Source organism: Hyla sarda, chromosome 4, assembly GCF_029499605.1.
Source record: "Hyla sarda isolate aHylSar1 chromosome 4, aHylSar1.hap1, whole genome shotgun sequence".
NCBI lineage: Eukaryota > Metazoa > Chordata > Amphibia > Anura > Hylidae > Hyla > Hyla sarda.
The window spans coordinates 247,324,153-247,350,777 of NC_079192.1; the positions used below are offsets into that span (position 1 = coordinate 247,324,153).

At 39.3% G+C, this 26,625-nt stretch overlaps 1 protein-coding gene across 14 annotated transcripts in view; it reads right to left on the bottom strand.

Moving 5' to 3' along the window:
- FOXP2 (forkhead box P2) overlaps positions 1 to 26,625 on the bottom strand; it is a 250,247-nt gene that overhangs the window by 138,979 nt on the left and 84,643 nt on the right. For 13 of the 14 annotated variants that reach the window (XM_056573868.1, XM_056573875.1, XM_056573874.1 and 10 more), the window contains exon 3: positions 19,742 to 19,831. In XM_056573868.1, coding sequence (XP_056429843.1) covers positions 19,742 to 19,831 — 90 coding nt within the window. Of the gene's footprint in view, positions 1 to 4,569; positions 4,721 to 19,741; positions 19,832 to 26,625 lie in introns of all 14 variants that reach the window. The other variant, XM_056573879.1, reaches the window with a different exon arrangement.

Consider the following 26,625-nt stretch of genomic DNA (forward strand, 5'->3'; position numbering starts at 1 on the left):
ATGAGAGCAGATGCACATGGTGATTGGTGACCCCTAACATCGTTTTTGCATCAGGGTCTAAGAGCTTCAACCTAGTTCCCTCAATTTATAATATATTGTTCAGTTTAAAGTACTTTTGAATTTTACAAAAATGTCTTACATGTGGCAAAGACATGTCAGAAGTTATGATGGGTGGGGTCCAGCTGCTGAGACCACTGCCTATAGTCTGCTTGACTTTCCTCAGAAGGCCAAGCATGCGGTGTACGGAAGCAGTAAGAGTCTATGAGACCTGTATTTAGTCCATACTTCATGTGCTTGGCTTTCTGAGCAGAAATGAAGGGACACAGCACCCGGGGAAACACTTCTGTCCCTTTGTTCTAGTGGCTGGTGAAAGTCATATTCCACATTGATATCACATTAAATGGGCACTGTCATGAAATCTAAAAATTGATATGTTGTAGTACTTAAGTACTACAACATATCTCTAATATACTTTAATTAAAAAAAGTGATTTTAAACAAGTTTAAAATCACTTTTAAATTCGGCCACTAGGGGTCGCCCTCCTAGTGGCCGAATGCATTCTGCAGTGACGTCACTACTGGATTTCGACTCATTTCAGCCTGGCAAATGAGTCGAAATCCAGTCACTGCGGTGCTCGCTCGCGCCTGTCAATCAGACAGACGAGAGCGAGCACGCTGATAGCTGGGGCTGCGCGCATTGGCCAGCTCCACTGGCCTCGCGCGCGGCCCCGCCCCCCCCCCCCCCTTACCCTGTCCGGAGGCCGTTACCCTGTCCGGAGGCAGCTCATTGATCCTCTGGTAAATCTTCCTCACTGGAGGAATGGGGTGGGGGAAGCGGGGTTCGGGGGAGTGCCGCCGCTCAGCACTAGAGGTATGGGGGTGGGGAGCGGGGTTCGGGAGAGCGCCGCCGCCGCCGCTGCTGCTGCTCCCGAAGTAGCACTGCTGCGCTAATAAAGTTATTGTTTTCACCACAGGGTGCCTCCAGCTTTTTCACCACTACAACTCCCAGAATGCCCTGACAGCCAGTAGATGTTAGGGCAAGCTGGGAGTTGTAGTGGTGAAACAGCTGGAGGCACCCTGTATAGTGAGCTAAGGGCGAAAGTGCCGGCTCCAGCAGGCATCAGTGACGTGGTGCCTGCTGGGGAAGTCTGCCTGGTAGTGAGCACACTACCAGGCAGACAAAAAGGGATTTTAATATAGTAAAAAAAAAAATGTAAAGGGAGGGAGGGGGTTAGGGAGAGATGGGCAATAGGCAGGGACAGAAAGAAAGAAAAAATGGATGGTGGGAGCTACACTTTAAACATATTGGGAAATAGCATTTTCAGCATTTGTTATGTAGTAGTTAGGGAATATAATAGTACTAGTACTCTTTTAGTAGAGTTAGCAGAGAAGCTGTAGCATTTTTCCAAAGGCTTAAACGCCCTGGTGCTTTTATACTAGGAAAAGCTTGAAGTCACTTTTATGCCATGTTTTAACCACAGATGGATTTTGGTGGGCAACATATATTCAGACAGTGCAACAATATAAATGATACATACATGCAAACTACACATGCAAATACATGCAAACTACAACAACTAAGGGCCATTGTTTTAAAAGGTTATAATAAATATGTAAAAATTAGAATTCATAGAATAGTTTACTTTTCTATAAAGCTCTTGGGTTATTTTCTATCCTCTATATTCTAATATATACCATAATATTTTCTGCATAGACATAAACCAGGTATTGTTTAACATATGATAAAGTGTGTTTATTCCGCCCTATAAACAGTCATATTAATTATGAAACAAAATTTACAAATTGTATATTATCCTTTACTATAAACAAATTTTGTAAAAAAAAAAAAAGAATTTTCCCATATACTTTAACAAGGTGTTTCCTCTTTCAGTCTTTGCTCTGACAAAATTGATAACCAGAATTGCAAAGCAATATGCTGCAGGCCAGGTTTCTTTACAAGGTATTATTCTAAACTCGGACATTAAACCCATTGGAATGATGGATAATAAATCCAATTCACTTTATTTTATCCAGAGATCATCTTTTTGGTATGCTCTCTTTTTGCTGTAAAGGTGAAACGTATTACAAAACGAGGTTTTAATTAGATTCCAATTCCCATAAGGGTCACTATAGCCAGTTTTACAGAAATCTTCCAGTTAGGTTTACTACATTCTCACATAATATTGCTACATACAAAGGTGTATTTTGAGGAACATGGTTCCCAATGCAAACTCTGTTACAGCCCCCCCCCCCCCCACAACTATCTCTATAGTAATGGTCTCCATATAAGGGGCAGAAGGACCCTTTGGACCCCCTTAGGCTCAAAGGTCCTGGTGAGCTGCAAACTCTTCCTTATGTTACCACTGAGGATTCAACTGTACATTTTTGCAAGATAATGCTTAAATTGCAGCGCACACAAAATACTCCTATTCATAACGTATGCACTAAGGTTGGGTTCACATATATCAGGCGTCCAGTGTGCATCAGAGGAAAACTGATGCTAAAACTGATCGCATTCATTTGAATGGGACAGTTCACAATCATCGAGTGTCTCAATTTCGACGCCGGATGGTTGGACAGGCACCGGACAGGGAAACGCAGCTTGCTCCGTTCCCCTGTCTGCCATGCAGAAACAATGGCCGCTGGATGCCATACAACTGATGACAACTTGTCAACAGTTGTGGCATCAGTTGCGTCGAGATCTAGGCTGAGTTCACCTATGTAAGATGTTGGACATATGTGAACGCAGCCTAAGGGGCCGTGGCTACAGCAGTGGAAAGCCTGTGGACAGTTTCACAAATAACACTGTTTTGGAAATAAAATAGGTACATAGGGAGTGATTTATCAAAGCCTCTGTAGAGGAAAAGTGGAACACGTGCCCATATCAACCAAACTGCTTATTTTATTTTTTGGGGGACTTTTAAAAAAAATGCAGACACAATTTGGGCGACTGGTCAAATTTTCATCTGCACAGGTTTTGATATATTCTCCTGTACAGAGACTGAAGGGGACCATTTCTAAACATACATTATACATAAATAATAAACATAACATTTAAAAACATTATTTAGGGAACCAGCGAATATAAAATACATACCCCTGGTCAGCTATATGATAACAAATGTTAAAATATATTGTCCCTGATTTACTTACTATTGTAAGCCCGGCAAGTTTTGTCAAGTTGAGGCCAGATTCTGGCACATTGCACCAGAAATTATTTTTGCGCCAAAATTTGCACCAGAATTGAAAAAAAAAAACAGACCAACTATTTTACTAAGAAAACCCGAAAAAGGGGTGTGGCCAAAAAATTTCAGGGAATTAAAACCGGCAAAGAAAACTACACTCCACTCTTAATAAATCGGGGCCATTTTTTAATAGGTAACTACATTTATGTAACTGCAGCAGTATAAAAAGGATTATTCTAATAGAAATCCCTTTTGTACATATCCAGATCAGTAGATCTAGAGGTGTCACAAGCTAACGGGTCCCAATCCTTGGTGTCCATACAAAGATGGCCACATATTTTTTGTATCTTTTCACTGACAGCAATGGGAGTTACACAAATCAAGGAATGAGAGCACTTAACTAGAACTGGGACCCAATTGCTCTACAGACTGTCTATTATGACCTATCCTTATTATAGGAAACCCCCCCTTGAACAGGCATGAAGGGTACACATATCTTACAAAATGTAGGATAGCTACAACAATCAGGTGTAGTACATTAGAGAGTTCAGGACAAATGTAATGTTGTGCAGAGATGTCTGTTCTAATGCTTTTATGGAAAGAGCTGGTGTAAGACAAATGCTTGCTTATCATTTGCAGATTTAAAGTGCAACTGTCATGAAATCTGGGTGCAATAACCTGCACACAGCCTTTGTACTGTGTGCAGGTGGTGGGTATAGCAATGTTTTTACCTAATATTTTCTTGCTTTCATAACCCCAAAAAATGCTTTTGATCAAAGCCACTGTCGGTCGGATAGGCATAGCGCAAGGTACGCGAGGTTCCCCAGCTGTCACGCCCACCCCCTGTATGTCAGCGCTGGGACCGCTGTGTGGTTGACACACAGGTCCCAGCGCATGCGCCCTTCAGCTAATCTAACATGCGCGCCGCTGCGTGTCATCCAGCTGGCACTGCGGAGGAAGACGGCGAAGGGAGCGAGCGCTTGCTGGATGACAAGCAACGGCGCGCACGCTAGATTAGCTGAAGGGCGCATGTGCTGGGACCTGTGTGTCAATCACACAACGTCCCAGCGCTGACATACAGGGTGGGCATGGCAGCGGGGCATCGCGTACCTCGCGCCACACCTGACCATCTGACCATCGGTAGCTTTGATCAAAAGCATTTCATTGCTATACCCACCACCTGCACACAGTACAAAGGCTGTGTGCACCCAGATTTCATGACAGTTGTGCTTTAAGTGATTTTAATGTCAGAGCTATATACACAGTCTAAGCCTGCGTCAAAAGAAAAGCAGCAAACTAGTTGTGGCATTATTTCAGTCTTTATAATGCCCCTTAATGTACAGTTCTCAAGGAAAATTATCAGTAGAAAATTTATAATATCTTACTTGAAACTTATTGTGCCAGGATTAGTTTGCATTGGTGATGTGGTAATAGGTACTCAAGCCACAAGTGGAATGTGATCACTGAACATTCATAATCAACATTATTCTGTACAATGGCTTAGAGGACATGAAGTGCCTGGCAAAGCGGTTCAATCTACATATGTGAGAGAGACAAAAGAATAAATGCAAACGTGCATTAGGATTTTTTTTCCTAGATCATACGTACAATAAAAAATGATACATTAAGTCAAGCAATATGTTTTGTTCAATGATGTTACATTAATATGATAACTACCCTGCATTTTGCATTAAATGTTTATTAAATGAATCCTGGTCTGACTTATAGTTTACAGTATGACCTTAGTCCATTACACTTTAGATTTCATATCTGTATTTCTGGGTTTCCTTCCATCTAATTTTTACCCTTAGCACCCTATAGACCATCATGTCAGGGGATATTTATCAAAACCTATGCAGAGGATAATTTGCCCAGTTGCCCATAGCAACCAATCATATCTTCTTTTATTTTGCAGAGGCCTTGTTAGAAAACGAAGAAGGGATCTGATTGTTTGCTATGGGCAACTGGGCAAATTTCCCTCTGCATATGTCTTGATAAGTCTCCCCCATAGTGTTTTTATAGTGCCCATTCAAGGAATTTCTTCCTCCCTACAAATATTGATTCTGCATTATAGCAGCTGCACATAGGATTGGATAGCCAGAGGATGAGGTAAAAAAAAAGGACAGGAGGGGGCTGTTTATTCATATACTTATTTGCAGTTTCTGCTTTCTTAATCTCTGCATACACAGCACTAGCCAAGGCAATCATATTGCCCATTTGCTGGGCCTAACTATATGCAGCATAGCTCTGAGACTGGTTTCAATTTTCCTATTTTGATCTCTTTTTTTAACTGTTTAAATAACTCCTGTTTTTTTACTATTAGGTTCTATTGAGCTGTATAATAAATAAAGCCTTTGTGCATACTAACATTAATTTTATAGTCTTAATTTTTATGTCCTTAAAATTAAGTGGCATGTATTTTCTTCTTTCAGTTTTACAACCTTAAAGTATGTCCATTCTTCATACAAATACAGCTGAAAAGCAAATTTTTTTTGTAGAGATGAGCGAATTTTTGAAAAATATGATTCGGCCGATTCGCCGAATTTTCCCAAAAAATGTGTTTCCAAATCGAATTCATTCTCAGCAAATCGCTAGTAAAAATGGATATTTCTGACCTACAGAGATCCTCAATAGGGGTGTAGAACACTTTGCCTTGCTGTAACACGCATAGGGTTTTGTGCTGGGTTAGTGAAATAATGCTGTCAGTATGACATGGAAATGTCCTTCATGCCATGAGAATGTAGTGACAAGAGTTACCTTCCATTCTGGACTTCTTACCTGGCTTTTATGTATAGCAATTATTTATTTAAATTATATTACATATTATTTAAAAATTTACAAGTCACTTTTCATGAATTATAAAACGTCTTTAAACAAAGTCTGCAAACTACAAGGCTCTTATAACAGCGATCTTATAATGGTAAACATTCTTAGATGATGCAGCTAGCTATTTTTTCTCCTGCGGCGAGAACAGAAAATTGTGCCCCCCTCCCCCCATTTTGGCTTGCCACACCCCTTGGAAAATGATCCTGAAACGCAACATCATGGAACCTGCAACACAAATATAAGTATTAGGCTCTGCACTTTTCCAGCATTATCCTCCCCTTTTCCCTACAAATGACTCCAGCCTCCTCCAAACACAACACAATGCCACCAGCCTTCCCACAACGCACAAGGGGGGAGATTTATCAAAACCTGTGCAGAGGAAAAGTTGCCCAGTTGCCCATAGCAACCAATCAGCTTGCTTTTTTTTATTTTTATCAAGGCCTTTGCAAAATGAAACAAGAAATCTGATTGGTTGCTATGGGCAACTAGGCAACTTTTCCTTTGCATAGGTTTTGATAAATCTCCCCCAATGTTTCCAGCCTCACTCAAATGAGGATTCTCTCTGGTCCCTCAGCAGAATGATATGGATGGAGAGAAGGAGCAGGGGCAGGGCTGACAGAGGCCTACTCAGCTTCAGGTAGCTGAGTAGGCCTCTGTCAGCACTGCCCCTGCTCCTTCCCTCCATCCACATCATTCTGCTGAGGGACCAGGGAGAATCCAAAGTCCAGAGATGATCCACAGTAGAGGGAGGATACATGAGGATTGGAGCTACAGCATCACCCATCCAGGCACTGCTACACGACTTCCCTCCCGCCTGGCCTTCACGCCTTTGACTCACAGGTGCGCAGGACTGGACAGAAAAATCAAAAAATGTTAGCGCCATATTTCCCACCAGAGTGTCCTGGCACCCTGGTTGGGAATCAATGCCTCAGTGTAACGTGTGCTGGACCCCCCCCCCCCCCTACGCCCCCTTGCAACAGCGCACCTGAGGCAATCGCCTCACTCGCCTCATCAGAGCTATAGCCCTGATTACAAAACATACAAGTGCAAAAAACACAAACTTCAAAAAACACTAAAATCTGTGGTAAAAGTGCCATAAAAAAGAGGTAGTATTATATGTGACAAGGTCATCAAGTATGCTTAAAACAGTATTTGTCTACAACACCAGCAGGTGTGTACTTTTGGCTGGCCTTTCACAATATCTGGGCCCTTAAGATTTTAACAGGAACAAAATAGTACACCACTTAGATGTATGTATGTGGTATGCTCTTATGAGGGGAGGACAATGCGCTCCAGTACGCTTAAGGGTACGTTCACACGAGCAGATCCCTAGCGCGTATTACGCTGCAGGTCCGCCGCTGAAGGACCGCTGTATGCTGCCTTTATAGGTGCCTGCTCGGAGCGGCAATAGGCCACTATAAGCAGACACACTGAAGTTAAGTGCGAGTCACTGCGCATGTGCGGTGTACTTGCACACATTGGGGCCGCTCCCGCTGCTCTATGAGCTAGGCCAAGAGCTGCCACGGTGTGCGAGCATACTGCACATGTGCACAGCAACTCGCATATCGCAGTGTGCCTGCTCGTAGCGGCGGATTGCCGCTCCCAGCAGGCACCTGTAAAGGCAGCATACAGCGGTCCTTCAGTGGCGTATCCACAATGTAATAAGCGTTGGGGACTCCGCTGGTGTGAACTTACCATAAAACAGTATTTGTGTACAACTCAAGCCGGTGTGTACTTTTGCCTGGCCTTTCACAGTATCTAGGCCATTAAGACTTTAACAGGAACAAAATAGTACACCACTTAGATGTACATATGTGGTATGCACTTATGAGGGGAGGACAATGCGCTCCAGTACCCTTAAAAAAGCATTTGTGTACAACACCAGCAGTACACACCAGTGCTGCAGCACACAGTCGCTGTGTACTACATCCAAAATTGCAAATAGAATTTTTCCTGAAATCCGTAACGAATTTGGATTCGTCAGATTCGATTCGCTCATCCCTACGTTTTTGCAATAAAATGGCTTTTTGTGATGGTGAAAATAAGGGCTGTTCTTCCCTGTTAATGGGGTTGCTATATGAGTGGCAATATGCTGCATGAAATTAAATCTTCTGGGGGAAAAAGTTAAGTAAAAAAAAGGAAAAAATTAAGCATTAAAATTATAAAATGATTAAAATAAAATGATACAATAATTAAATAAAAACTTTAAAAGCTAATTATTTATTTAAAAAACTTTACACCTGTTTAACACGTTAACAACCATGGACGTGTATACACGTCCACGGGGGATGCATCTTCCCGCATCTGGATGAGTATACACATCCATGGTTTTTCTGGGTGCTGCCATGTGTACCCACAAGATTGCGGCAGGGACTCTGCTGTAACACACAGCCGGGACCCTGCTGCACTGCCGGGACCAATGTAAACTTCGGTTCCGGCAGTTTAACCCGTGGTCAGATATGGCCAGCCGTGGTCAGATATGGCCAGATATGGCCTAAGTAGGGGTACTGCCCAGCCCGGGACGAACAGTATGATAAAATATGGGGTGCATTTCCTCTATTTCAAAAGCGACTTACCAAAATGATGTCCCACAAATAAAGAATTTGTGGGAAAAAAGCTAATTGCTATTTTTGTCCACTGACTTTGAAATAATTATAGCCACACAATAAAATATAGGGTGCATTTCTTTCAATATCAGAAGTGATGTACAAAAAATATGTCCCACAAATGATGCATTTGTGAAAAAAGCTAATTTCGAACTTTTAACACTGACTTTGTAATAATTCCAGCCAAAAAACTATGGTGTTAAAATACTCACTGTACCCCCTAGCGAATACCTTGAGGGGTCAAGTTTTTAAAATGGGGTGATTTTTTGGGGGGAGTTATATGTTCTACTACCTTCAAATTTCTGCAAACCTAGAATAGCACATAAAAAAAAAGATGTACAAATTTTCAAAATTTTCAAAATTTCAAGTAAAATTGTTTTTTCAAGTGTTAATTTAAAAAACATGCTTTTAAATTAAAGTAGACATCTGAAAGTGTAAGTTTTATAAACTATTTGGTAAGTATAAATATATGCAACCTATTAGTGTTAAAATATGTTTTTTTATTTATTTCATGATTTTTTGCATTGTAAAAAAAAAAAACTACAAATGAAATCGGCTTACTTTTACTATGTACATGAAGGACAACTTGTGACAAAATAAAAATGTCAGAATTATCGTGATTGGCAAAATGTTGCCAGAGTTATTCTCTGATAAAGTCAGACATCCCTAATTTGAAAAAACAAAAAACAAGGGGAACTCCGGTGGGCAAAAAATGTTTTCACATCAACTGGTGCCAGAAAGTTAAACAGATTTGTAAATTACTTCTATTTAAAAATCTTAACCCTTCCAGTACTTCTCAGTTGTTGTATACTACAGATATGCTACAGAAAAACTTTCCAGTCTGACCACAGTGCTCTCTTGTGATACCTCTGTCCGTGTCAGGAACTGTCCAGAGGAGGAGAGCTTTTCAATGGGGATATGCTTCTAATCTGGACAGTTCCTGACACGGACAGAGGTGTCAGCAGAGAGCACTGTGATCAGACTGGAAAGAACTACACAATTTTCTCTGTGGAATACAGCAGCTGATAAGTACCAGATTAATATTTTTTAATAGAAGTTATTTAAAAATCTGTTTAACTTTCTGGCACCAGTTCGTTTGAAAACATTTGTTTTCCACATGTTTCCACCGGAGTTCCCCATTTAGTATCATGACACACACTGGCCCTGGTTATGAACTTTTGTTGGGTTGTGTGTCAAAAATGTGTCGCAGTGCACCAAAAAAACAAAACAAAACCGGAAAAGGGCATGTCCACTCCTAACCCTACCCATTTACTATTGAATTTACAAAAAATCCTGTGAATAAATAGCTGCAAGTTCCCACCAAGAAAAAGCTGGTCTGAACTATCCCAACCTGTGTGTCCCCATAATAAATAAATAAATAGAGTGGAATCCTGCAAGTCTGAAACAACATTTCACACTAATAAAAACCCAACACTGTTAGTAAATCAGGGCCAGTGTTTTTAAAGGTTGTAACAAATATGTGAAAATAAAAATTCATAAAATATTTTACTTTTAAAATGGATAGGTATTAGTACAAACCTATCATTTTATGTGTAAAACATTTTGTTCTGTGCTAAAGAAATCATAAAATGCACACAGATTCATCTGGGCTATTAGCTAAGAACAAAGAAAATCAAGTCACAATGTAGAGCATATGCTGCATTCCGAGATACTGTAACATTAACAAACAATATGTACAATGGAGTGCCTGAGATTGTATAGATAGAAGAAAGGCTTTTTGTTACAATCTCAGAAAATAAAAACTTTTAGCTTTGATCGGTAAAAAGAAGATGACACCCAATAAACATGTAAAACATTTACAATAACTTATGTATACAGCTTTATTATAATAAGTGTATTAACCTTTTATATGCTCCTTAGCGTATAGGGAAAATTACCACAGCAAAGGTCCACTACTACCACATACACTGACAAAAGTCCACAATGCTAAAAATGCCTTTTATCATAAACATGGATTTTCATACAACCATTAATTTACCCAACAGGAATCAGATGTTTTCCTATCTAATCAGTTACACATGTAAAAATGATTCCTTATGAAGGTGTATTCTACATTACACAGTACCTTTTCCTTTACCATTAGGCTAACAACACACAATCTAGACGTGGTGCAGTTGCTTAGAGGTTAGCCGCATATGGCTGAAATGCCGCTAACCTGTGTTTTTACATATTTGCCAGATTAAGCAATTACACAATGATACCACAAAGTTAACAGTGGTATTTCAGAAGCAGTAACTGCATATTGCCAATTGAAACTTAACCACACCATAACACAAGGCAACCGGATTCTGTGTTTTACCCTAAGCATGTTTGGTAAAGTTGGATTATTAAAACTCTGGACAATCAGTCACCGAACTAAAGTCAAAGGCAGGAAAAAAGTACTGTATACTATTTATGTATTGCATACATCCATCCTTATAGGGGTACTACACTCCTGAACATAATTCTCAGAATGGAGAGTGCAGCGGTCCCAGTGGCCGGACCACCGTGATCAGACATTTTATCCCCAATATTTTAGAAAGGGGATAAGATGTCTAGGGGCAGAGTATCCCTTTAAATCATGCAATTTCCTATAGATGTTTTATTACTGCTACTTTTTAAGATATAAATCTGACTAGGTATTTTATCTTTTTTTTTTTTTTAAAGAAAGAATCACTGTTCACTGTACATTTATCTTAGATCATGACTATGTATAAAAAAAAATACAATTAAATGCATGCTGTAATTTATCATAAAAATACAAACACATCAAAAATACACAGTTACTATGATATACTAATAAGGCATAGCAAGAATTGTTTGCAATTATATTAAGGTTGAATATACAAATGGGGCATTATCCACTTTTAAATGGTAGCAATGAAATGGTTGACTACATTCCATCCTGTACCACCGAATGATGAATGAATAAATTGCTAATATAGTTACGCTGAGATTTATATAACGAAGTCAAGTTATTAGTACAATATGATGTCAAGGATAATGTCTCTCTCTACAAGAAAGCCTTACCGAATCAGAACAAAGTAGAAAAATTTGTTACACAAATTTTCACATGTTTAATTTTTAATATTGTTTATAACATTTGATATTTGTATAAATATTTGTTTAAATATTTCCCTTTATTAAAGAACACTATTTATAAAGTAAATGCAGATAGCTTCCTTGTAATCCCTTAACTGGCTAACGACCATGGACGTCTATACTTGTCCAATGGCCGTTAACCAGGTATGACGCAGGCTCCCGACTTGAGCCCGCGTCATACCGGCCGGCCCCCAGGTTATTCTTGTAGCTGGGGGCCGGCGTTAATAGCCAACATGCGGTGATCGCCGTGGCCAGCTATTAACCCTTTAGATCGCTACTGTCAAAGCTGACAGCGGTGTCTAAAGGTGCCTGTATCCCAGGTCCAGTGGGGTGGATCGTCTCCCCGCAGCGCGATCGCGGGGGGAGCGATCCACTGTGGAGGTAGCCGGAGGGCTTACCTCTCCTTCTATGCTGGCTCCGGTACTCAGAATGATAGAGCCTGGCAGGGCCAGGCTTTATCAATCGAGAGCAGAGCACACAGATGAATGTGGTTTTATAGAACCACATTCATCTGTATGAGGAATCAAATGATTCCTCCTAAAAGTCCCCTAAGGGACTAAAAGTGTAAAAAGAAAAGTGTAAAAAAAAGTTTAAAAACACACACACCCTTTCTTATTAAAAGTTTAAATCCCCCCCTTTTCCCAAATTCCATATAAAAAATATATTAACATAATAAAAATAAACATATGTGATATTGCCGCATGTGGAAATGTCCAAACTATAAAAATATATCATAAATTGAACCGCACGGTCAATGGCGTACACGCAAAAAAATTCCAAAGTCCAAAATAGCGTATTTTTGGTCACTTTTTATACCATAAAAAAATGTTTTTTTCCAAAAGTACGACAAAATCAAACCTATATAAGTAGGATATCATTTTAATCGTATGGACCTACAGAATAAAGATAAAGTGTTATTTTTACCAAAAAATGTACTGCGTAGAAACGGAAGAACCCAAAATTACAAAATTGTGTTTTTTCTTCAATTTTGTGGCACAATGATTTTTTTCCCCGCTTCGCCGTAGATTTTGAGTAAAATGACTGATGTCATTACAAAGTAGAATTGGTGGCGCAATGGATTTTTATCCCTCATAGGGATTTTTAGGTGCAAAATTGAAACGGATATGATTTTTAAAAGGTAAGGAGGAAAAAACTAAGGTGCAAAAACAGAAAAACTTTGGTCCTTAAGGGATAAAAGGGGTTATCCACCATAAGGTGATTTTAGTACGTACCTGACAGGCAGTAATGGACATGCTTAGGAAGGATCTGCACTTGTCTTGGGGCTAAATGGCTATGTTGTGAGATTACAATAACACTAGCTTTTTGTGAACTGGTATTTCCTGTTTGACTTTTCTTTTTTTTGACTACAAATCCCATAATTCCATTTTCCTCCCACACGTCAGCCACCCCACCCAATGAAACATAAATGAGCTGCATCCATTCAAATCCCTTTGGTTTTCAATCAGGGTGCCTACAGCTGTTGCATTAGTTGCAGGTTGATCTCTCTCCCACCAAGTTATCCCTCCACACATTGAAGCAGACAGGCTCCCTGTCATCAGCTGACTAGTGAGTCAGGTCTCGGCTGCATTGCAACCTGGGAAAAATCTGAGACAACAGTCATTTTGTATGCTGGTAAAAATAAATATTGGGGTAAAAATCACAGAAGAATTGTGAGTAAACCGTCACACACAGGTACAGACACTAAATTATTAACTACAGTAACTATACAGCCCCTGTAGCATAGTCAAATAAAAAAAAAAAATACTGGAATACCCCTTTGAGGACCAAGGCCATTTTTACCTTAAAGGGGTTATCCAGGAATTTTTTTTTTTTTATATCATTTGTAAATTACTTCTATTAAAAAACCTTAATCCTTTCAGTATTTATGAGCTGCTGAAGTTGAGTTGTTCTTTTCTGTCTAAGTGCTCTCTGATGACACGTGTCTCGGGAACTGTCCAGAGTAGAAGCAATTCCCCATAGCAAACCTCTTCTACTCTGTGCAGTTCCCGAGACAAGCAGAGAGCCCTGTTGCCAGACAGAAAAGAACTTTGTCTGTCTTTGCACTTTCGTAATTTCCTCCTTTACTTCTGAAAATCATATCGCTTTCAATTTTGCACCTACAGACCCATAAAAGGGCTTGTTTTTTGGGCCAACAATTGTACTTTGAAATTACATCAATCATTTAATAAAATCTACCGCAAAACTCCAAATATATATTTGTGGGGTGAAATTGGAAAAAAAAAGACACCATTTTGTAATTGTTGGGGGCTTTTGTTTAATTTCAGTAAAAACACCTTATCTTTATTCTGTAGGTCCATTCGGTTACAAGAATACCCAATTTATGTAGGTTTTATTTTATTTTACTACTTTAAAAAAAATCCTAACTACATGCACCAAAATTAGTATGTTTAAAATTGTCATCTTCCAACCCCTATAACTTTTTTTATTTTTCTGCATACAGTGCTATGTGAAGGCTCATTTTTGTGCTGTAGTCTGTAGTTTTTATCGGTATCATTTTTGCTTTGTTTGGACTTTTTGATCGCTTTTTATAAATATTTCATGGTATATGAAGTGACCAAAAACGAACAATTTTGGACTTTGGTATTTTTTTATGTGTATGACATCGACCGTGTGTTTTAGCTATCCTTATATTTTAATAGTTTGAACATTTACGCATGCGGCAGTACCACATATGATTATTTCTATTACATTATTTTATTTAAAAAATGGGAAAAGGGGGGTGATTTAAACTTTTAATAGGGAAGGGGTTAATTCACTTTTATGACCTTTTTTTACATTTTTTTTTTTTTAGCCCCCATAGGGGGTTATAACATGCAATCTTATAATTGCATATACTGATCAATGCTGAGCAGGCTTGGAGCAGCAGATCACCCAACGGATGATCAAGAGGCAGGTGAGGACCCTCGGCCGTCTGGTAAGCTGATCGGGACATTGCGATTCTGTTGCAATAGACCCTATCAGCTCCACTGAGCCAACGGGATAGTTTCAATTTCATTTTAGATGCCGCGATCAACTTCGTGTCTAAAGAGTTAATGTCGGGCATCGGCCCGATTGGCAGTGCCCAGCAATAGATGTGGGTCCTGGCTGCCCATAGCAAACGGGACCCACCGGGCTTAACCCGTTTTCGGCTGGTGAGAACAGTTTGAACCCGGTAAACAGGACCAGGGTATCCTTAAGTACCAGGGCGCGAGGGCGTACCTGTACACCGTTGGTCCTGGACAGGTTAAGAAAAAAAAATACTACTGGCAAAATAACACTTCCTCCTCCTTACTCACTATGATCACTATACTTGACAGGTCTCCTCCCTAGACATAAAAGGGAATGAACCTTTAATCTTGCTGAACAGGGCAGGAACACTGATGCCCAGTGTAAATGTCACCCTATACCCAGAACATTACACTGATGGCAAGTCAATGTTAAAACAATGATTTGTGTTAAACATCACTGTTAAGGGTTAGCCTAGTTTAATAGGATCAGGACATGTGACATTTACTAATGCTGCTTGCAGTTAGGACAGCATAATCTTGCTTCCAAGCAACTACTGCACCCAGCACAGGACACCCCTGCCAGGCATCTGCTGTAGTGCTGATAAAAAGGAGGGTTTTTTTTTTTTTTTTTTTTTTTTTTAAGAGTAAATTATCTTAATGGTCACTAATAAAGTCTTATTGGCAATGACTAAGGAAATAAAATACAAGGGTGAACCACATTTGTAGGAAATCTATGACTAATAAAACAGAGCAATGCTGGAAATGAACAGATATCTAGCAACTTGGAGAAAAGCTGGACAATAACTACTTGATTTCTTAGGATTCCAGAGATTGGAGCCAGCCCCAGTAAGGAAAACTCCTATATTACAACTACATTCTTTCCCAGAATAGTTTATTAGAAATCTGCATCAAGTTCAGTAAATCATGTTTTGCATTTGCCTTCTGCAGTACTTACTCAAACACTATAGATGTTATTTGGTTTATTAAAGGGGTACTCCGGTGGAAAACTTTTTTTCTTTTTTTAAATCAACTGGTGCCAGAAAGTTAAACAGATTTGTAAATTACTTCTATTAAAAAATCGTAATCCTTCCAGTACTTATTAGCTGCTGAATACTACAGAGGAAATTCTTTTCTTTTTGGAACATAGAGCTCTCTGCTGAATGACGAGCCCAGTGCTCTCTGCTGATATCTAACAAAAAGTCGTCAAACACCCGTGGGGTGTTAAGGCTCACTGGACCCCTTGTTATGTGCCTTGTGGGGTGTAGTTTCCAAAATGTTATGCCATGTGGGGGTTTTTCTGCTGTTCTGGCACCATAGGGGCTTCCTAAATGTGACATGCCCTCCTCAAAAACCATTTCAGAAAAACTCAATCTCCAAAATCCCAATGTCGCTTCTTCCCTTCTGAGCCCTTTACTGTGTCCGTCGAACAGTTGACATCCACATATGAGGTAATTCTTTACTTGAGAGAAATTGGGTTACAAATTTTGAGAGGATTTTTCTCTTTTTACCCCTTGTAAAAATTCAAAAACTGGGTCTACAAGAACATGCGAGTGTAAAAAAATAAAGATTTTGAATTTTCTTTTTCACTTTGCTTCTATTCCTGTGAAACACCTAAAGGGTTAACACACTTACTGAATATCATTTTGAATACTTTGAGGGGTGCAGTTTTATAATGGGGTAATTTATGGGGTATTTCTAATAAGAAAGCCCTTCAAATCCACTTCAAACCTGAACTGGTCCATGAAAAATTCTGATTTTGAAAATGTTTTGAAAAATTGGAAAATTTCTGCTGAACTTTGAAGCCCTCTGATGTCTTCCAAAAGTAAAAACATGTCAACTTTATGATGCAAACATAAAATAGACATATTGTATATGTGAATTAAAAAAAACAATATTGGAATCAGAATGAAAGTTAAAAGTATCCCAGAGTTATTAATGCTTAAAGTGACAGTGGTCAGATGTGCAAAAAACACTCTGGTCCTACAGTGAAAATTGGCCTGGTCCTTAAGGGGTTAACCTATAACTCCATCTTAGGAGCCAATATTAGCCAAATGGCAACTCAGTGATACTATAATTTTGAGAAATATCACACTGGCAAGGTACTTTCATAACATTTTCTTAAAGGGGTACTCCACTGGCCAGTGTACAGAACATTTAGTTCTGAATGCTGTGTGCGCGCTGCGGAGGTCGGCCACGTCCCCTTGTGATGTCACGTAACGCTCCCTCAATGCAAGCCCCCTCCCACTGACGAGCATTGAGGGGTGTGGCCTGACGGCATGAGGGGGCGGAGCAACTCCCGCAGCACGCACACAGCGTTCGGAACTAAATGTTCCAAATGCTGGCCAATGGAGTACCCCTTTAAAAACTCCTGTTCTTATCTTTAAGACAATATTGACATGGTCTCCCTGGCTGAGGTCTCCACATGTGACTACTATATACATTTTGCACATATCTTTGACCCCTCTTCCCCCTCCTCTTTTACTTTTGTTTTATGATAAAACCCAATAATATTATTGTTGATTAATAAATATATATATATATATATATATATATATATATATATATGTAATGGTCCGGACAGGTGGCTGGAGGTGGATCCACTGGACCAGAGGAGTGATGGCGTGGGCCGTACCCAGGGAACGGAATCTAAGGAGCTACTGGTCTTCACCAGAGCCCGCCGCAAAGCGGGATGGTCTTGCTGCGGCAGGTAGCCCCCAGGTTGTTCCACCAGATAGCGACTCAACCCCTCTGGTTGCTGAGATAGGCGCGGTACAGGAGGAACGGATAGAAGCGTAGTCAGACGTAGCAAAGGTCAGGGCAGGCAGCACAGGTTCATAAGCGGTAGTCACTAGCAACAGGTCAAGGCAGGCAGCACAGGTTCCGAGGCGGTGGTCATGGGTAAGGGTTGGCAATGGGCAGGGAACACTTTAATAATGGAATGCTTTCTCAGAGGCACGAGGCACAAATATCTGGCATGGGCAGGAAGGGGCTGGAGACTTTTATAAGACAGTAAGGGCCAGGCACCAATCAATGGTGCGCTTGTCCTTTAAATTTCATGAAGCCGGCGCGCGCGCCCTAAGGAGCGGGGCTGCGCGCGCCGGGAGAAAGAGGCAGCGCAAGGGGATGGGACCGCGGGTAAGTGAGCACGGGATGCAGTCGCCACACCAACCGCATCCCCGACAGCGGAAACCCTGCGCTCCCGGTCAGCGTGTCTGACCGGGACGCGCAGGGAAGCCGCAGACTGGGACAGAGGCAGCAAGCGCTCCGGTCCAGAGGAGGAGACCGGAGCGCTCACTGTAACAATATATATATATTTCATCTGACATGTTGCTGGTGGGATTGTTCATAAGATTGATCCCACCAATGTTTTATCAGCTATATTATGGCTACTCATACACCTGAGACTTTGATTGGCACAATCTTTCATACAAACAAGTATACGCTATTGCGAATGATCATTTGTGCATAATTTACAGAGGATGGACATTTTGGCCTACCATTATTTTAGGTGCATGACCAACCTTAGTCCAGGAATTAGGAGGAAATCTGCCAACAAAGTGTTCCTTATAATAAAGAAAGTGAGTTCATTGAGGTGATGTTTATGTCATAGATGGTGACCCCTGGCAGTCCAAGACATTGGTCAAGACTTAAAGGGGTATTCCAGGCAAAAACGTTTTTTTGTATATAACTGGCTCCGGAAAGTTAAACAGATTTGAAAATTACTTTTATTAAAAAATCTTAATCCTTCCAATAGTTATTAGCTTCTGAAGTTGAGTTGCTGTTTTCTGTCTAACTGCTTTCTGATGACTCATGCACCGGGAGCTGTCCAGCTCCTATGGGGATATTCTCCCATCATACACAGCTCCCGGGATGTGACATCATCATTTAGCAATTAGACAGAAAACTTCAGAAGCTAATAACAATTGGAAGGATTAAGATTTTTTAATAGAAGTAATTTACAAATCTGTTTAACTTTCTGGAGCCAGTTGATATATAAAAATAAGTTTTTGCCTGGAATACCCCTTTAGGTGTGTAATCAGCAAGCAACCAATCGCAGCTTGGCATTAGTTTTTCGAAATGGTCTGTGATTTGATTCTACCTGTCGGAGCCCAAAATCAGGCCCATTTTTTTTTCAAACAAATTGATGAATCTGGGCTTAAGAATAATAAAGAGAAAATAACTTCTGTTGCTTAATAGAGACTATAAAATTTTAAAAAATATATAAAAATGAAAAAATATGAAATGAAAACTTAAATATGGGGGGAAATAATAATGCTATACATGACATATGTTTTCGATTTTTTTGCTAGAATTTCACCTTTATCCTACTGATACAAAAAGCTCCAGAGAAAATAAATTAAACATTCAAAGTTCAATTTGTGCTAGTGCATGAGTATTCTCCACTTCTAAGAAGGGGAAAACAGGTACACTTCTCTGACAGCATTTTCACGGTATCCTTCGGGAGACAGTTCCTCACTTACTCTCTGTATTATTTAAAACTAAAGTTATGAATTAAGATGTTGCCACGAGCCAATTGAGTATACTGGAATGACTACTCAGCTGCAGGTGAAAAATTAACTTTTTATGTCTAAAAAAAAATAAAATGTAAGAAACAAGGGGAAACTACTTTTGAAAAGCACAAATAACGTTGTATCCCAAACAATATACAGATATTTGCCTTGAGGACTCTCATGTCTTGTTTCTTTGAGCAACTTCTATGCCTTCAAGGACTTTTTGAAGACACTTTCTTTTCAAAAAGACAACATGCAGCAGAATCTGTTTGTAATGGTAGAATTTGTCCGTAGTGAAATTTTACATTTAAGTTGTGAGTAGCATATCAGTATTTTCCCTTATCTTCAGGAAAAATCAAGCAACAGAATCAACCGGCAGAAGTGTTCTTTATTGGCCATTTTACAGTATTGCACACGGTACATTTCTAAACAGTGTATTACCAGTCATGTCCTATTTCTGTAAGCATTATATTACACCATGTCCTTCATTAGAACGTACCGTACCTGCAGTGGTCTTTGTTTTTCGCTGCTCTTTGGAGACTTCAATCCACTCGTTTGCTGTTGTAAAAGAAGCTGTCTTGCTGCTTGGAGAGCCTAGGCACAAACAAAAGATACAGAAAAATGAAGCCCTTGTTGGCTTATATGCACACAAAACAATTCCACCTCAACAATAATTAATTCTTTAGAAAAGATACATACAAATCCATTACAGCTGCCTAAAGTACAAATATGATGTTTACACTGTGTTTCCTACAGGCTAGCACTAGTGGAATGAAATGACAGAGCATTCATTCAAGGGGCGGAAGCAACACATACGGTAATATTTGCACTTTGCTCTTTGTGGGTTGTATGGAAACAAATTGAGAGCAGAAGCAGTAAAAAAACTTTACTCCATTTTAAAGGGGTAAATATTTAATTAAAATGATTGTAATCATATTCCTGCTACAGGGCGGGATGGACTACGTAGTAAGGGATTATACTATATCATAGGTATACAAGGCTGCCTCTTCCAACCATATGTTACCTTATGTCACCTTCCAACCTAGCATTTTCCCAGTCAGAATGTATTCGGTACATATTGGCTCTAGAGTAGAACATATTTGTGCTTTAGTAGGGGAAAAAAAATATAAGGGTCAACGTCTCAGGGGATGATAATATGTTTTCTGCAAAGCACTAAAGACCCTTTACCTACAATGAACTAGCTGAGCAATTATTCGAGTACAAATTCCCAAATACAATATGATGGATATGTCTGTCAACTATTCAGTAAACTGAAGAGGGAGAGAATAGTGAAAATAGGGTAATTTATGCATATGGATGCTCTGACATGCTCAAAGAGCAGCTGTTCTATCTATTTTAATAACAAAAAAAAAACTATGTTGTTCAATGGACCATGAGAGGTTGGATGTCCATAAAAATTTTTTAGTTGTGTAACACCCTCATTCTGAACTGGTGGATATTTCAGAGACTGTATTTCCGTGAAATGTGAAACATATTTTCAGTTCCAATAGAAAAGCTGAAAACAATGGTTTTAAATATAAATGCATAAGGCATGAATAAAGGCTATCTACCATTCCTTCACAGCCAAAAGCAGGCTTGTTTTACCTCTTAAACGTTATCCTCAAACATCATAAGCAACAATAACCTCAAAAAACAAAAACAAAACAAGATAAAAAATAAAATAAAAACAACAAACCTCTGGTGATAACTTCTACAAATGAAAATCAAATCCATCCCATGATACATAATTTAAATGGGCACTGTCAGATATAAAAACTTTTGATATGTTGTAATTGGTTCCATTAGAAAATTTTCAGTATTTCATACAACTGCCCCCCCCTGCCTGCTTGGACACATACTAGTCCTACTGTGTCCATGTATCATCACCTACATCATGGACACACTTCCTTGATTGACAGCTGTCAGCTGCTGTCAGCACTGTCAGCTTATGCCCCGCTACTGTCAGTGAGGGCAAGCTGGGAGTTGTAGTTTAGCTAATGCTTGGGGAGATGTGAGCAGACAGCATACTGAGGGAGGGGGCGGAGACCTGCACAGTGAGACCACGCCCCCTCCCTTTGAGAGGAATTCAGACTAGTGAGCTAAATTAAAAGTGTAATTAAAAAAATAATAAAGGTGCTAGACACATAAAAGTTAGATGTACATGGTCAGGATTAGGTACTGAGCAATATATTTAAAAAATGTTTTTTTTTGTTGGATCTGTCGGGTATACTTTAAGCTACCATTGGGCACAGCACAGCCATCTGTATACACGTGTTAATTGCCACCTGGAAATTGATAGTGAACTACCGAGAAGAGATGGCAAAGCAAGGGTTAAATCATTATTTTTATGAAAGCAACAATTCAAGATCAATATCATTTATGTATGTTCTAGTTAATATGACAGGCAAAGTAAGACATGAGAAAATAGATTATTGGGGAGATTTATCAAAACCTGTGCAGAGGAAGAGTGGTGCAGTTGGCCATAGCAACCAATCAGATTGCTTCTTTCATTTTCCACAGGCCTGTGGAAAATGAAAGAAGCAATCTGATTGGTTGCTATGGGCAACTACACCACTCTTCCTCTGCACAGGTTTTGATAAATGTCCCCATATGTCCTTAGATATCTACATCTGCTATAAGACATATACCCTATGAATTTGTGACAAATGTTTTAAAGGAACACATTCCTTTACATAAAATTGCACCCATTGATATTTAGTAACAGTTACAAAATAACACTGTATTTTTTTTATATCAAATTACTTTCAAATATCACATATATTTATCAAACAAAATGCCCCAGTATGATTATTAGAAAAAGTTATGTGCGCCATATTTATGTGGCTCTTAAACCCTTAAAGGGGGTTATCCCAAGATCAAAGGTAATCTCTGTCCGCAGGATAGAGTATAACTAGCTAATGGTAGGAATCCTCACTGTCCGTAGAATGGAGATGAGTTGTCACGTAAACGAATAAAGTATTAGCATGCATGTTCTGTCACTGTTCTATTCATTTTATATGGGGCTTCTAAACATTGGCAAACACTGAACTGTTTGGAAGGTCCACAGAGAACGAATGAAGAGCTAGGCGCAAATATGTCAGCTGTCACCATCTTGACCTATCAGATCACAGCATCTGAAGGGTTATTGATGGACAACAGCATGATCACTGATGTCCTTCATTTTCTATGAGGTCCTGACTGCTGTTTTCAGGAGATACAGTGATCGCAGAATCCACAACTTACATGTACATGTGTATATCATGGTTCCTCTCGAGGGTTAAAAACTTTTTTGGACTTTAGGACAAAAATTTTTTTTAAATGTGTTAACTTTTCCAAGTAACTCTTAGGCTATGTTCAAACTATATATTTTCTGGGTGCATAAAATTGCTGACAGTTTGCATCCGTTTTTGTGCTCTATGTAGTTGGCGTTGCATACAGTATATAAAAAACAAGCACATTTATTTTTTGTGACATGCCACTCATGTTTGTTAATGAAAAAAATATGCATGTTTCCCATGGACTTTTTAACCCTTTAGGATAAATCTTTTCCCGACTTTTTTTTTTTTTACTTTTTTACTTTTTATTTTAACTTTTTTTCCAACAGAGTTGTGTGAAAGCTTATTTTTTTGTGGGATAAGTTGTCATTTTTATTGGCACTTTTAATTTTACAATACAGTGTATTGCACAACTAGATGACATTTATTTGTGAGTGAAATTGAAAAAAAAATGCAAAAAATAAATATGCAATAATAAAGTACAATAATTGAACTTAAAGGGGTACTCTAGTGGAAAACTTTTCATTTTTTTTATCAACTGGTGCCAGAAAGTAAACAGATTTGTAAATTACTTCTATAAAAAAATCTTAATCCTTCCAGTACTTATTAGCTGCTGAATACTACAGAGGAAATTATTTTCTTTTTGGAACACAGAGCTGTCTGCTGAATCACAAGCACAGTGCTCTCTGCTGACATCTCTGTCCATTTTAGGAACTGACCAGAGCAGCATATGTTTGCTATGAGGATTTTCTCCTACTCGGGACAGTTTTTAAAATCTGTTTAACTTTCTGGCACTAGTTGATTTAAAAAAATAATCATTGACATGTATTCTTAAGGATGCAGCCACAAGTGGCAGATTGACTGGGGATCTCAGCAATTTTTTATTATAGGAGCAAAGTGAATGAGCTTTTCAAAATATCAACCACTTGTGGGGGTATAAATCTGCACAAAATCTGTGTGGAAATCCGCAGTGCAGACTTTTAATCTGAAGCATATCAGTGGTTGTGTCAGATCAGTAGAAGATTTATTGCATATTTCCTTCCCTTTGAAGTCAAAATCCACAATAATTCTACAGCTGCAGAACAATCCAGAATTGTGGATTTAACCCCTTAACCCCTTAAGGACGCAGGACGTAAATGTACGTCCTGGTGCGGTGGTACTTAACGCACCAGGACGTACATTTACGTCCTAAGCATAACCGCGGGCATCGGAGCGATGCCCGTGTCATGCGCGGCTGATCCCGGCTGCTGATCGCAGCCAGGGACCCGCCGGCAATGGCTGACGCCCGCGATCTCGCGGGCGTCCGCCATTAACCCCCCAGGTGCCGGGATCAATACAGATCCCGGCATCTGCGGCAGTTCGCGATTTAAATGAACGATCGGATCGCCCGCAGCGCTGCTGCGGGGATCCGATCATTCATAACGCTGCACGGAGGTCCCCTCTCCTGCCTCCGTGCGGCTCCCGGCATCTCCTGCTCTGGTCTGTGATCGAGCAGACCAGAGCAGGAGATGACCGATAACACTGATCTGTTCTATGTCCTATACATAGAACAGATCAGTATTAGCAATCATGGTATTGCTATGAATAGTCCCCTATGGGGACTATTCAAGTGTAAAAAAAATGTAAAAAAATGTAAAAGTAAAAGTAAAAAAAATGTGAAAAATCCCCTCCCCCAATAAAAAAGTAAAACGTCCGTTTTTTCCTATTTTACCCCCAAAAAGCGTAAACATTTTTTTATAGACATATTTGGTATCGCCACGTGCGTAAAGTTCCGAACTATTAAAATAAAATGTTAATGATCCCGTACGGTTAACGGCGTGAACGAAAAAAAATAAAAAATCCAAAATTCCTACTTTTTTAATACATTTTATAAAAAAAAAAATTATAAAAAATGTATTAAAAGTTTTTTATATGCAAATGTGGTATCAAAAAAAAGTACAGATCATGGCGCAAAAAATGAGCCCCCATACCGCCGCTTATACGGAAAAATAAAAAAGTTATAGGTCATCAAAATAAAGGGATTATAAATGTACTAATTTGGTTAAAAAGTTTGTGATTTTTTTTAAGCGCAACAATAATATAAAAGTATATAATAATGGGTATCATTTTAATCGTATTGACCCTCAGAATAAAGAACACATGTCATTTTTACCGTAAATTGTACGGCGTGAAAACAAAACCTTCCAAAATTAGCAAAATTGCGTTTTTCGTTTTAATTTCCCCACAAAAATTGTGTTTTTTGGTTGCGCCATACATTTTATGATATAATGAGTGATGTCATTACAAAGGAAAACTGGTCGCGCAAAAAACAAGCCCTCATACTAGTCTGTGGATGAAAATATAAAAGAGTTATGATTTTTAGAAGGCGAGGAGGAAAAAATGAAAACGTAAAAATTAAATTGTCTGAGTCCTTAAGGCCAAAATGGGCTGAGTCCTTAAGGGGTTAAGGACCACGGGTTTTTCCATTTTTCGCAATGTAATTTTTTCCTCATCATCCTCTAAAAACCAAAAAGCTTTCAATTTTGCACCTACAGACTCATGTGGTGCTTATTTTTTGCGCCACCAATTGTACTTTGCAATGACATCAATCGTGACAAAATTGGAAAAAAAACGCTATTTTGTACTTTTCGGTAAAAATGACACCATATAATTATTCTGTAGGTCAATATGGTTAAAATTATACCCAGTTTATATAGATTTTCTTTATTTCACTACTTTAAAAAAATTATAACTACATGCACCAAAATTAGTATGTTCAAAAGTGTCCTCTTCTGACCCCTATAACTTTTTTATTTTTCGGTATACAGGGTGGTATGAGGGCTCATATTTTGCACTGTGATCTGAAGTTTTTATCTGTACAATGATCCTTTTGATCTGACTTTGTGATCAATTTTTATACATTTTTTTAAGGTTTACAAAGTGACCAAAAATATGCAATTTTGGATTTTGGAATTTTTTTTATGTGTGCGCCATTGACCGGGCGGCTTAATTAACCTTATATTTTTATAGTTCGGACATTTATGCATGCGGCGATACCACATATGTTTATTTTTATTATGTTTATATATTTTTATATGGAATTTTGGAAAAGGGGGTGAGATAAACATTTAATAAGGAAGGGGTTAATGTGTGTGTTTTTAAACTTTTTTTTTTAGACTTTTAGTCCCCTTAGGGGACTTTTAGGAGGAATAATTAGATTCCTCATACAGATCAACGTTGTTCCATAGAACCACATTGATCTGTGTGCTCTGCGCTAGATTGATGAAGCCTGGTCCTGCTGCAGCCAGCACAGGATTTGAGGTAAGCCCTCAGGCTACCTCAGCAGTTGGCTATTAACACCGGCCCGCGTCATACCTGTTTAACGGCACATGGACATGTATACGGGTTATTATGAAGCGCGACCCACGGCCTCTTTATAAAGCCAGCATATCTGTGGCTGTCTATTGAGTCTGGCATAGAAATCTTAAGAAGCTCAGAGCTGGTGTAGATTTCTGCAACGTTGCAATTCAGGTGTATGAGGAGAACACACAAAGCTGCACCCCTTTTTTCTGGCAACTTTCCTCCACCTTGTAGCATACTGCATATGTGTTCAAAGCAAGCACATTTTTGGTGTGTCTTAGCAGATATCCCCATTGTCTTTTTTTATCTGTAAAATATTTGCATATTTGGCCCTAAATCTGCAGAAAATCTGCAGCAAAATCCCACCTATATTGGTATAACGTACTCTGATTCAGCTCATTCCTTCTGTGGAGATGTTTAAAGGGGTACTCCACTGGCCAGCGTCCGGAAGTAAATGTTCTGAACGCTGTTTTAGCGCTGCGGGGGTTGACCCCCCTTCGTGACGTCATGGTCACACACCCTCAATGCAAGTCAATGGGAGGGGGCATGATGTCCATCACGACCCTGCCCATAGAATTGCATTGAGGGGGGTTTGGTCGTGATGTCATGAGGGGCGTGGCCAGCTCCCGTAGTGGGAAAACAGCATTCAGAACATTTACTTCGATGCATCATACATGTAAAATCCTCAACAGGCTTCAACCCACATCACAACCACTGGGTGGCTGCATATAGACACATATAGTGGCCCTTATTTACTAAGAGTGTTGTGTAGGT